General features: G+C 37.4%; 2 protein-coding genes and 1 pseudogene across 2 annotated transcripts; all 3 read left to right on the forward strand.

Annotated features, from left to right (window-relative positions):
- Positions 1 to 232: 232 nt before the first annotated feature.
- LOC125212902 (uncharacterized protein At4g15970-like) lies at positions 233 to 2,661 on the forward strand. The gene is made up of 3 exons (XM_048113193.2): positions 233 to 576; positions 1,314 to 1,685; positions 1,985 to 2,661. Exons 1-3 carry the CDS (start codon positions 271 to 273, stop codon positions 2,468 to 2,470), a joined length of 1,164 nt encoding a protein of 387 aa, XP_047969150.1. The 5' UTR covers positions 233 to 270; the 3' UTR covers positions 2,471 to 2,661.
- Positions 2,662 to 3,399: 738 nt separating this feature from the next.
- LOC125215295 (uncharacterized protein At4g15970-like) lies at positions 3,400 to 8,585 on the forward strand (annotated as a pseudogene).
- A 1,280-nt stretch (positions 8,586 to 9,865) lies between these two features.
- Positions 9,866 to 11,550, forward strand: LOC125216665 (uncharacterized protein At4g15970-like). Its single transcript, XM_048118424.2, has 3 exons — positions 9,866 to 10,156; positions 10,384 to 10,773; positions 10,937 to 11,550. Exons 1-3 carry the CDS (start codon positions 9,875 to 9,877, stop codon positions 11,420 to 11,422), a joined length of 1,158 nt encoding a protein of 385 aa, XP_047974381.2. The 5' UTR covers positions 9,866 to 9,874; the 3' UTR covers positions 11,423 to 11,550.
- The last annotated feature ends 1,127 nt before the right edge of the window (positions 11,551 to 12,677 follow it).

Below are 12,677 nucleotides of genomic sequence, written 5' to 3' on the forward strand. Positions count from 1 at the left end.
TCATAGGTTGAGTGTCGAATATCAAGTTCAACCCATAGAATGTTTTAATTGGATGATAAAGAGACGACAATGCCTAAAATATTTTTAACCATAGTTGAAAATCCACATATGAGTGCTTATTTAATTTAGCATGATTTATTATACCAAATATACAACTCTAATTTCCGGTAGAATACAAAGTTAACTTTGACTTAAGTGGTTAGTTAAGACTATATAATATCAATCCTAACAAAATTAGTCATGCAATCATAATAGAGAAGGCGAAAAGAAATGCAACCATCGGCAACCAGAGGCGGAGGTGTGGATGGCTCCACCGCCAAAGGCGGCAGCGACTCCCTCGAGTCCGGCAGCTACCACCGCGACACCAACCACAAGCCGATGCTCTCCGGCATGGCTATCAAAGTAACATTGATGCTTGTGGTGGTCGGCACAACCTTCCTTATTCTCAATCAATCTAGCTATCCTTTGGAGTTTTTTCGAAACCATAGTTCGTTCTCGAGGCCATCTTGTGAGAATTCGAATGCTGGTTCGTCTTCAGTTCATCAATACACGTTGCAAATCCCGCCTTCTTCTCCGGTAAGCTAATTTGTGTGCATAAATATTTACTAACTTTTGGTCTTCTTCTTTTTCATTATTAAATGTGACAAATTACTGATTAATAATCTATATTTCGATTTGAATGAAGAATGAATCAAGGTAGGGGTCCATTTTTCTGACTTGGGGAAAAGATTTCTAGAAAGCTCATGTATTCTAAATTATTTACGACGTCTAATTGCATATTTTCTATAACAGACCCTACCAATTGGCTATCAACGTCGAAATGATTTAAATTCCAAATGCATACTAGTCAATTTATTCACAAATTTGCGTAGTTGATTAATGTGACTTTCCAGACTCGTACATTTAAAATATTAAATCTTAACTGAATAAGTATTATATTTGGATGATGCTTACATCTCGTAGATATATAATCATTTGATAATTATTTATAGCAACATAACATAAGACACCCTAGACAATTTTAATATGCAATTAGTTATTAAATGCCCTATGTATCTTCCCCATTGAAAAAAGAAGCTTTCTTTTCTCACATTCATTTTTTTTAATTTCTATAGTACTAATATTTTGTTTATAAAAACGAATTAAATATTTAATAACAAACTTTTAATAACAAGTCAATCGTAAAAGAATCGATAATCGATAATATATTAAAATAAAAGTACTGTATGATTCTTAATTTATAATTTTTCTCATCACCTAAACACAAATGCTATTGATTTTTGAGCAATTTTTGGTTACAAAATTGAAAATAGGCGGAAGATGAGAATGTCGAATTGGAGAAGACGCTGAGAAGTGCGGCGATGAAGGACAACAAGACGGTGATAATCACGACTCTGAACGCGGCGTGGGCGGAGCCAAATTCTCTCTTCGATCTATTTCTGGAGAGCTTCAGAATCGGAGACGGAACGGCGCACCTGTTGGATCACGTGGTGGTCGGCGCGTTCGACAAGACGGCTTACGAGCGGTGCAAGGCGGAGGGACTCCACTGCTACATAGTGAGAACGGAGGGCGTGGATTTCTCCGGCGAGGCGCATTTCATGAGCGAGGATTATCTGAAGATGATGTGGCGAAGGATTGATTTTCTTCGCAATGTCCTCGAATTGGGATTCGACTTCGTCTTCACGGTAATTGCACTTCACCCCCTTGATTTAATATTAATTTTTATAAATTACTTAAGTTCTAAAAATGCGATTTGTGAGTAAAGAAAGTTGATTATATCAAAATAAAAATAGATTGAAAAAAAATTAAGCCTGGTCCAAATGCTGATGTGTTGGGCCGCTATTGGCTTGAAGAAGCCCATATTCTACGCCTAACCATCGGGACTTGACTTATTCTTTAATCCATTCATTAATGAATATTTAATCCATTCAAATAAAACTATATTAATCAATCCGATAATGATTTGAAATGGGAAAATTAACAGGATGCAGATGTAATGTGGTTGAGGGATCCATTTAAAAAATTCTACAAAGATGGAGATTTTCAAATCGCGTGTGACCACTATGTGGCCAACTACACTGACGTGAGCAACTCCCCAAATGGAGGGTTCAACTACGTGAAATCAAACAACCGGACCATCGAGTTCTACAAATTCTGGCACAATGGCCGGGAATATTTTCCGGGGCGACACGACCAAGACGTGTTGAATATGATAAAGGACAACCCAATTATCCCTCGAATCGGGCTGGAGTTTCGGTTCTTGGATACGGCCCACTTCGGGGGGTTCTGTGAACCCAGCGAGGATCTGGATGAGGTGATCACCATGCATGCCAATTGCTGCATAGGCATTGAAAACAAGATGCATGATCTTACCATGCTCATTAATGATTGGAAGAGGTATATGGCATTGCCACCTTCAGATAGGAATTCCACTACTAAATCTTGGACCGTTCCTAGAATTTGTTTCTAGACAAAATAAATATCTCTCTACTTGTGATAATTACAAAATTGTGAATTGCATGGGCATGGATGTGAGCTACTAATTCTTTTGCTAAGGAATTGAACAAAAGGAAAAATTAGTTGTATTTCTTTAGAGGTGAATTATATTGCTTTATAAACTTTGAGATGGATTTTAATAGAACTCAATAACTATTTTTTTTATTTGTTTCACAATATGATGAAAACAATTCATTTGATGAGTCTAGAATAAATATTTTTAACTGGCGGAGTTTCACGCCAAATTAAGCAAAATAATATCTTGAAACATTAGACATGGAAAAATGCCGACAGGCGACAACTACATGTGACACCACTACCCTGACCAACCGACTCGTCCACACAATCTTATTTTGAGTGTAGATAAAAATGATACCAATTTATCTAAAACGGCCAAGCATAGCAATTCATTACTATATATCTATATTTCATTCCACATACTCCCGCCGTCAATGAAAATTTGTCACTTACGTCCATTTTTGTCCGTTTCTAAAATTTTGTCACCTTTCACTTTTACAATTTTTGGTAGTAGATCCCACATTCTACTAATTCATTATCACTCGCATTTTATTACTATAAAACTAATATATAAAAGTAGGATTCACATGCCATTAACTTTTTCAACCTAAATTCTTAAAATCCATGCTGGGTCAAATGGTGACGAATTATTAGGGACAGATGGAGTATTTCGATATATTAACCATAATTCAACAAGTTAACAAATCACATATAATCACATAAGGCACGTAAAAGAATTATGTCTTTTAAGTATTCAACATGTTACCTGGATGATTTTCATTTTCAACTATCCATTCGACATCTCATATTTTTCTCATCTTTTCTCCTTTTTAAATTCACTCGAACCACCTTCACTATATATTTTTAAGTACTATTATTGTTGGGATGAGAGGGAAGAAGGTCGGGGTAAGGTTGCCAGTGGTGAAGACTGTTGGCAACGATGGCGTGCTAGGGGTGGCGCAAAAGGAGACGGAGAGGGAAATCGAGATAGAGAGGAATGTGTGTGCTATCTATACAACGATTTTTAGGAAGAAAATTTTTGGGATTTGATTTGCTTGTCCCTGGTTTATCTTTTTGGCATTTATCTTACTTGACAGTGAGTTCAACTACAACAAAAGAATTTCAAATCGATCATTTTCAATCGAATTTTTTTTTTTTTTTGCCTAGTCCTATTTTTTGGCCTTTTGGTTATTACTACAAATTTACAATAGGGGCTATCTTCATCCATTTAGGCCATGAAGGCATGAACTGTAATAAGTTGGAAGTTTGTATTCATAATTCTAAATACACCGCGGACTTTTTCATTTTTCTCTATTTAATCTCTTCTTAGCCAATTAGTGGAAACTTTGCGACAGTGAATAATTAAATTATCTTGTTTCATAGTTGAAAATCCACTGATAAATAACAGCCACGAGGTAGCTAGCTAGTGCATATTTAATTTAGCATAATTCAGTAATTAATATACATTATCCATTTAATTTAGCTTAATTCATATACCGCGGATTTTTCATTTCATTTTAGCATAGTTGGAAAAAATCCACATAAGTAGCTAGTGCTAACTAGTGCATATTGAATTTTGACATACATCACTGTATAGTGCGGAGACACCCTCGAGTCCGGTGGCTACCACCGAGACAACAACCACAAGCATACGTGCTCCGCGGTGGCTATCGAAATAACGTTGATGCTTGTGGTGGTCGGCACCACCCTTCTTCTTCTTAATCAATCTAGTAACCCTATGGTGTTTTTCCGTAATCATAACTTGAATGCTAATTCGCTTTCATTTCATCAATACATGTCACTTATTCCGCCGGCTTCATTGCTGGTACATTTTTAATCACCCTTTCACAAAAATTTGATTGCATGTATGTTAATTTTTGTAAATTGGTGACAATTAGTTATATGTCAATCACGTACTCCCTTCACTCGACAATCTATCTATTTTTCATTGTTGGTTGTTCGTCATTGCATGTCTCATATATACTACTAGTAGTTTACTATATTTAAGTAATTTCATTTTCTATCAATCTATCTTTCGCATTATATAAAAAAGTGAGACTCATGTTAATTAATTTTTTACACTTATTGTCCGATGAATAAAAGAAAATCAATTGATGTGGACAGTGATGTGTTTATTTATGTTTCTCCCATTTGTATTTTATTCAGAGAATTAAAAATTCGAATTATCAATCATTTAAATTTTAACAATGAAGTTTTTTCCCAATAAACACCAATTTATTTTGGGGATCGATTAAATTGAAAATAGGCAAAAGATGAGAATATTGAATTGGAGAAGGTGTTGAGAAGTGCGACGATGAAGGACAACAAGACGGTGATAATCACGACTCTGAATGCGGCTTGGACGGAGCCAAATTCGCTCTTCGATCTATTTCTGGAGAGCTTCAGAATCGGAATCGGAACGGCACACCTATTGGATCACGTGGTGGTCGGCGCTTTCGACAGGATTGCGTACGAGCAGTGCAAGGCGGCGGGTGTTAAGGGTCTTCTTCCCTTAACTGAGGCCGGCGGCGTTGCTCGGCGGCCGTTGAGGATTCCGGCGCCCTGCTTAGGGTCGGCGGAGATCGATTGGGGCTGTGCGCGGAAGTACTTCCGTCGGGCAAGCAAGTAGTTAAGGTTTCAAAACCTGGAGTCACACGATAGTGGAGTTATAATAATTCTTATTCATTGATTGGAAGATGCAAATAATAACAATCTAGTCCTATTTATAATACTAGAATACTGTACTCTAATTTATTGAATAAGAAAACAAAATATCTAAACATATATGGAAAAGATACGGTAAATCAAAATATAACTAAATAATTGTGATTTCTAGAGATATGATATGGGATTGTATCAACTTCCCCATGGTTAAAATCTGCCTTGTCCTCAAGGTGGAAACCATGAAGCAACGACGATAATTGAAAGCAAAAGCTTTGTCAAGACGTCTCTTCCTGGATCAAACACATACCGAATAGCTGAATGTATCCCTTGATCACCTCCATAAAAAATCAACCAAGGAGACCTAATGTGGCCGGCAGAATTCCGTGCCAAAATGGAAAACATGTTCACACCTCCAAGAATGCTCTAACATAGCGTGTCATTGCGCGGAGGGATCAACCTTGTATCGGTGTCGAGCGATGTTGATCGATGATTCATACTTGGAACATCACCGACATTCAAACCCACATAAACACAAGCAATTATGGGCAAACCGGTGTAAGCATCATCTTCTTTCTTGCGCCAACAATTTTCAACAAAATTTTTGGATAACACTTGAACGTTATTGAGTGCGGCGACGATCATCTTCATTTCATCAGTGGAATTGTCCTCCTCTACAACATCTAACAGTGCCACTTCCCGATGTGTTGGCACAATAAGATCACCAATCTTCTCATCATATACCCCAACGAGCACTTGCAGCGGCATATTGTCGGTCGTGACGATCTCTTCCAGGGACTCGTTGATTGGAACATCAACATCAAGATTAGCGACCCCATTATGAGCATTTTTGTTGGGAACATCCTCAACTAGATTTTTGTCATCATTATTCTCCTCAAACCTCGCATTCAACTCGGCGAGAAGGGCAGCTTGCTCCAATCTATAAACACGTAATTTCTCGTTGTAATCACTTACTGCAGCTAGTTGGGCTGGGCAAGGAGCTGTGCGGTGACTCAGGGGTTGGTTAAACTGCGTAGGCTGCAAGTTCTGCGGGCAGCGATAGTCGAGTGGATCCCAACGACCCGGCGTACCCAGTGGTGGCTAATCATAACCCGAATATTCTCGCGATGCACGTCGAGGCGGTGGTTCCCAACAAGGGGGCTGGCGCGACTGTGGTGGGTCGTAACACGTGGCTGACCGATTAAACTGTCGATCATACCCGCCTATTTGGTGACAATGTTGTTGATATCCTGGTGGGTCCCAACCTGAACCCCTGGAATTTCTCCCATCGCGACGATATCGATCTCTCTGCGGGCTATCTCACGCCCCAAAATTAGGGTTTCTACCATGAAAACCCCTATCCCCTATTCTCCGTTGACGCTGATCATCAAACCCCAAATCATCTATATCTTCGTTGTCATACGGTTGATCATTGCCGCAAGGCCACGCTGGTTCCAAATTTTCGAACCTACGGTCTGTATCTTCCCTCCAAGAATCCAATTTGTCCAGTCTATCTATCAAGCAATCCAATTTATAACCCATAGAATTATCGTGGTTCGCATCCTCTGTTGGGCGACCCTCACGGTCCCCTTCGTCGGTCTGCTGTCGGTTGTAACCGACGTTGTCACAGCGGCCAATCGCATTATCACTGCGCGACGAGCCATTCGGAAAATAGTCGGGTCGGTTTGTGCCCCAACCTTACCTACCGCTGTTGTTGTATCGTCTCATGAGTTCTCAATGAAAGCACCAGTTGTTAAGGGCCTTCTTCCCTTAACTGAGGCCGGCGGCGTTGCTCGGCGGGCGTTGAGGATTCCGGCGCCCTGCGTAGGGTCGGCGGAGATTGATTGGGGCTGTGCGCGGAAGTACTTCCGTCGGGCAGCAAGTAGTTAAGGTTTCAAAACCTTGAGTCACACGATAGTGGAGAAATAATAATTCTTATTCATTGATTGGATGATGCAAATAATAACAATCTAGTCATATTTATAATACTAGAATACTATACCCTAACTTATTGAATAAGAAAATAAAATATCTAAACATATATGGAAAAGATACAGTAAATTAAAATATAACTAAATAATTGTGATTTCTAGAGATATGATATGGGATCGTATTAGCGGGACTCCACTGCTACGCCGTGACGACGGAGGGCGTGGATTTCTCCGGCGAGGCGCATTTCATGAGCGAGGATTATCTGAAGATGATGTGGCGAAGGATTGATCTTCTTCGCAATGTTCTCGAACGACTTCGCCTTCACGGTAATTGCACTTTACCCCCTTGATTAAATATTAATTATATACAACTATTATTTGAATTGTAAATACGTGATTTATGAGTAAAAAATTAATTTATAAACTGGAAAATTGAGACTTTATTTGCAAAAATATAGTATTATTATTCTTAAATTTATTCACTTAGGTTGAACTTTATAATTAAGCAATAATTTACCTAAATATTGAAATATATCGATTAAAAATCCCTGATATATTAATTATAGTAGAAATTCAAAAGCTGATGTGTTGGCCCTCTATTGGCGTGAAAAAGCCTATTTCTACCTTATGCCTAACAATTCGGTACCTATCTTCTTTTTAATTAATGAAAGTTAACATTGAGTCAAACAATAAAAAAAACTGTGATCCAATAGTCAAAAGTTAATTTTTCCATCACGGGCCAAATTATGTGTTATTAATATCGAAGCAACACATAAGTAGAATTTGATAATGATTTGAAATGGAAAAATTAAGCAGGATGGCGACGTAATGTGGCTTAGGGATGCATTCCAAAAATTCTACAAAGACGGAGATTTCCAGATCGCGTGCGACCACTACTGGGCCAACTACAATGACGTGGCCAACTCCCCCAACGGAGGGTTCAACTACGTGAAATCAAGCAATCGGACCATCGAGTTCTACAAATTTTGGTACAATGGCCGGGAATATTTCCCGGGAAAACACGACCAGGACGTGCTGAACATGTAAAGGACAAACCGTTTATCCACAGAATCGGGTTGGAGTTCCGGTTCCTGGACACGGCACACTTCGGGGGATTCTGTGAGCCCAGCAAGGATCTGGATGAGGTGATCACCATGCATGTCAATTGTTGCATAGGCATTCAAAATAAGATGCATGATCTTACAATGATCATCAATGATTGGAAAAAGGTATATGGATGTGCTACCTTCAAATAGGAATTCCACTACTAGATCTTGGACCGTTCCTAGAATTTGTCACTAAACAATTTATATATCTCTCTCTCTACATGTTGCAGTTACAAAATTGTGGGAATGCATGTTAGCTAATTCTTTTGTTAAGGAAATGAATAAAAGGAAAATTAGTTGTATTTTTTAAAAGTGAATTGTTTTATAAACTCGAGATGGTTTTTAATTAGAACTCAATATATAACTACAATGTTTTTTTCGTTTTGTTTGTGTTACAATATGCTCAATAAAATTCATTCTATTTCACATCAAGCATAGGCATCATACGTATACCATAAAACATTCACATAAGTATTCACAATTCATCACATATATATAACAACAAAATATCAATGGGGTCAATAATATCAAGAGATAATTGTCATTTAAATCACTAGAAACACCTTCACCTTGTATTACCAGTACCATTGTTGGGAGGAGAGGGAAGAAGGGCGGCGGTAAGGTCGGCAGTGGTGAAGACTATTGGCGACGCAAAGGAAGAGGGAGATGGAAATCGAAAGAAAGAATTGCTTGTGCTAACTACAACAAATTAAATTTTAGGAAGAATTTTTTTGGGATTTGATTTGCTTGTCCCTTGTTTATCTTTTAGCATTTATCTTACTTGACTCTGAGTTCAAATACAAAAAAATAAAATTCAAATCGTTCTTTTTCAATCGAAAAAATAAATATTGCCTAATCCTAGTTTATTGGTATTACAATAGGGGCTATCTACATCCATTAAGGTCAAGAAATGTAATCAGTTCGTGATTACGAAATTGCGTACTATGCATGGGCATGTTTGTTCCATATTCTTCTTTTGGGAATTGAATAAATGGCCAAATTTGTTGTTTTTTTTTTTTTTAAGTGAATAATTTCAAAATTCGACCGTTTGTTCAACTTTTAAAGTGAATAATTGCAAAAAATCCCAACTTTTGTGAATAATTGCAAATTGGACGGCACAAAAATTGCCAGTTTTGTTATTATACATACATTTTAGTTTTTTTTTGGGGGTGGGGGTGGGGGTGGGGGGGGGGGGGGGGGGTTGTCAAAACAAGGTAATTATAGAAATTAAAATGTATATGCTCTTCTAATATTTCCAATCAGCAGTAGTGGAATTTGTAATCATAAATCAAAATTTTCTGTTTTTTTTCATTTTTTTTCTCTATTTAATCTTTTATTAGCCAATTAATGGAAACTTTTCGGGATGAATAAAATTATGTATTGCCATAGTTGAAAATCAACATAGAAACGAATACTTAATTTAGCATAATTCATAATATACCTCGGACTTTTTCATTTTCCATTTAATTTCGCATAAATTATGATATACCGCGGACTTTTGCCATAGTTGAAAAAAAAATTCCACATAGTTAGTTAGTGCATATTTAATTTTGGCATAATTCATAAAACTACTGCTACAAGGTTGAAATTTGAGCTTTATAATATCGTAAACACTATATAATCCTAGTCCTAATTAAGGTAGTCATGCAATCTGAATAGAAAATGCATCCAGCAGCAACAAGTGGTGGAGGTGTGGATGGCTCCGCTGCCAAAGGCGCCGGCGACACCCTCGAGTCCGGCAGCTACCACCGAGACAACAACCACAAGCATATGTTCTCCGGCGTGGCTATCAAAATAACATTGATGCTTGTGGTGTTAGGCACAACCCTTCTTCTTCTCAACCAATCTAGCTATCCTATGATGTTTTTTCGAAACCTTAATTCGAATGCTAATTTGTTTTCGTTACATCAATACATGTCACCTATTCCGCCACCTACTTCTTTGGTACGTGTGCCATCACTTTCTTACAACTATTTGATTGCATGTACATATATTTTTTGTAAATTGGTGACAATTAGTTTTATGCCAATTAGTTATTTCGTCTGGTAGTGTGCTTCTCATTTTTTTCATTTTGGACGGTTCATTATTGTATTATGTTCTACTACTAGTTCAATCTACTTATATTTTATTATAAAATTATAAAATCGAGATTGGATACCCAAAATTTTCAGGTCAAGTATCCACAGGCAAAAGATGAGAATATCGAATTGGAGAAGACGTTGAGAAGTGCAGTGATGAAGGACAACAGGACGGTGATAATCACGAACCTAAACGCGGCATGGACGGAACCAAATTCCGTCTTCGATCTATTTTTGGAGAGCTTCAAGATCGGAAATGGAACGGCGGACTTCTTGGATCACTTAGTGGTCTACGCGTTCGACAAGACGGCATACGAGCGTTGCAAGGCGACGGCGCACCTCCACTGCTACGCTGTTACGACGAAGGGCGTGAACTTCTCCGGCGAGGCATATTTCATGAGCGAGGATTATCTGAAGATGACGTGGCGAAAGATTGAGCTTATGCGCACTGTTCTTGAATTAGGATACGACTTCATTTATACGGTACAAATAGTTACATCGATTATGTAGTTTTACCAAACAAATGATTTGGAGTCGAATAAGAATATTATAACTTCAAATCTAATTAACCAAATTCCAAAAAATTGCAATGGCAACGCAATTTTGGAGTAGTATTTATATTTATCTTTTTTCACTTCACATTTAGGATGCAGATGTAATGTGGTTTAGAAATCCATTCAAAAAATTCTACGGGGATGGGGATTTCGAGACGGCGTGCGACCACTACAGCGCCAACTACCGCGACGTGAGCAACACCGCGAACACAGGGTTCACGTATGTGAAATCCAACGACAGGACCATCGAGTTATACAAGTATTGGTACAATGCACGGGAGTATTTCCCAGGAAAACACGACCAAGACGTGTTGAATATGATAAAGGGAAACCCGTTTGTCCACCAAATCGGGTTAGAGTTTCGTTTCTTGGATACGGCCTACTTCGGGGGATTCTGTGAACCCAACAAGGATTTGGATGAGGTGATCACCATGCATGCCAATTGCTGCATAGGCATTCAAAACAAGATGCATGATCTTACCATGATCATCCATGATTGGAAAGGGTATATGGAATTGTTACCTTCAAATAGAAATTCCACTACTAGATCTTGGACCGTTCCCAGAATTTGTCACTAAACAAAATTGTTTAATTGCTTTATACTTGATGTATTTGAGAGAAAATAAGTGAGAAGTATATGTAATCACTTGCAAGTTCATAGCATTATACTCTTTCACACGAGAATAAATAGGAGTAATTGAGTTCAGTAATAGCCTCTGCTTTGAAACAGTAACTCTAACTAGCAGTATGCCTCTTTCAATTTTAATCAATCAAATACTCAATTGTTAGATCTAAACAGGAGCTAGCTGCTATGAATCTGTGAAGCAAGCAGCAATAAAGAAAAAGAATTCCCTAATTGACTAATGAGAACTTCAAATCCCTAATTGAGTGATGTTCATATCCCCCAATTTCACTCCCCATTAATCATATCATATTCATATCCCTCAGCTCTAGCAAAATAAACAATAAATCAAAGCCAACCAAAGAAAGAGGTCCATTTGATTAAAGAAATTAATCTACTTTGGGATAGAGAAAGGGACTGTGACGAATTCCTCAATTTGGCAACAACAGTTTTGCCTTTATACTGGGTCCCACGACAATGAGAAAAGTTGGCAATATGATTTTGTTGTATGAAATTGGGGTTATCAATGACAATAACCACGTATATTATCATACTATGGTCTTGTTATACCAAATTGGCAATATACCAACTAATAGTTTTTTTACAAGTGTTATCAATAACCATAACCAGGTGTATTATGGAAACTAAATACACCTAATACATGGAAGTACTTTAGATGCATTTAGTTTCAATATTATATATAATTACTCTTGTTAGCATATTTATAAATTAATTCCAATATTTAATATTTCAATAGTATACTACTCCCTCCGTTCCATAGTAATAGAGGCATTTTGTTTTGAACTCTCGTTTTGGAAAAATGATAATAAATAGTTTAAGTGAGGAGAGAGTAAAGTAAGAGAGAGAATAATGTAGTGAAGAGTCTTATCTACAATATTCTCTTTCTTACTTTACTATTTCTCCACTTTAACTATTTATTATTATTTTTTCAAAATGAGTGCTTAAAACGAAACGCCTCTATTACTGTGGAGCGGAGGAAGTATAAAAAAGTAAAAATAAGTAATAAAATTTATATGCATAAAAAAATTCAAATACAAGAAATATAGGCCAATAAATTTGTGAAACCTTCCATATATTAGGTGTATTTAGTTTCCATAATACACATTGTTTTATTGATAGCAATGGTCAAAAAACTATTAATTGGTCACACCAAGTCATATTGCCAACTTGGTGTGCCAAGATCATGGAAT

This window comes from Salvia hispanica, chromosome 3, assembly GCF_029641045.1.
Source record: "Salvia hispanica isolate PSC_SH4W2 chromosome 3, Shi_PSC_v1, whole genome shotgun sequence".
NCBI classification, from domain to species: Eukaryota; Viridiplantae; Streptophyta; class Magnoliopsida; order Lamiales; family Lamiaceae; genus Salvia; species Salvia hispanica.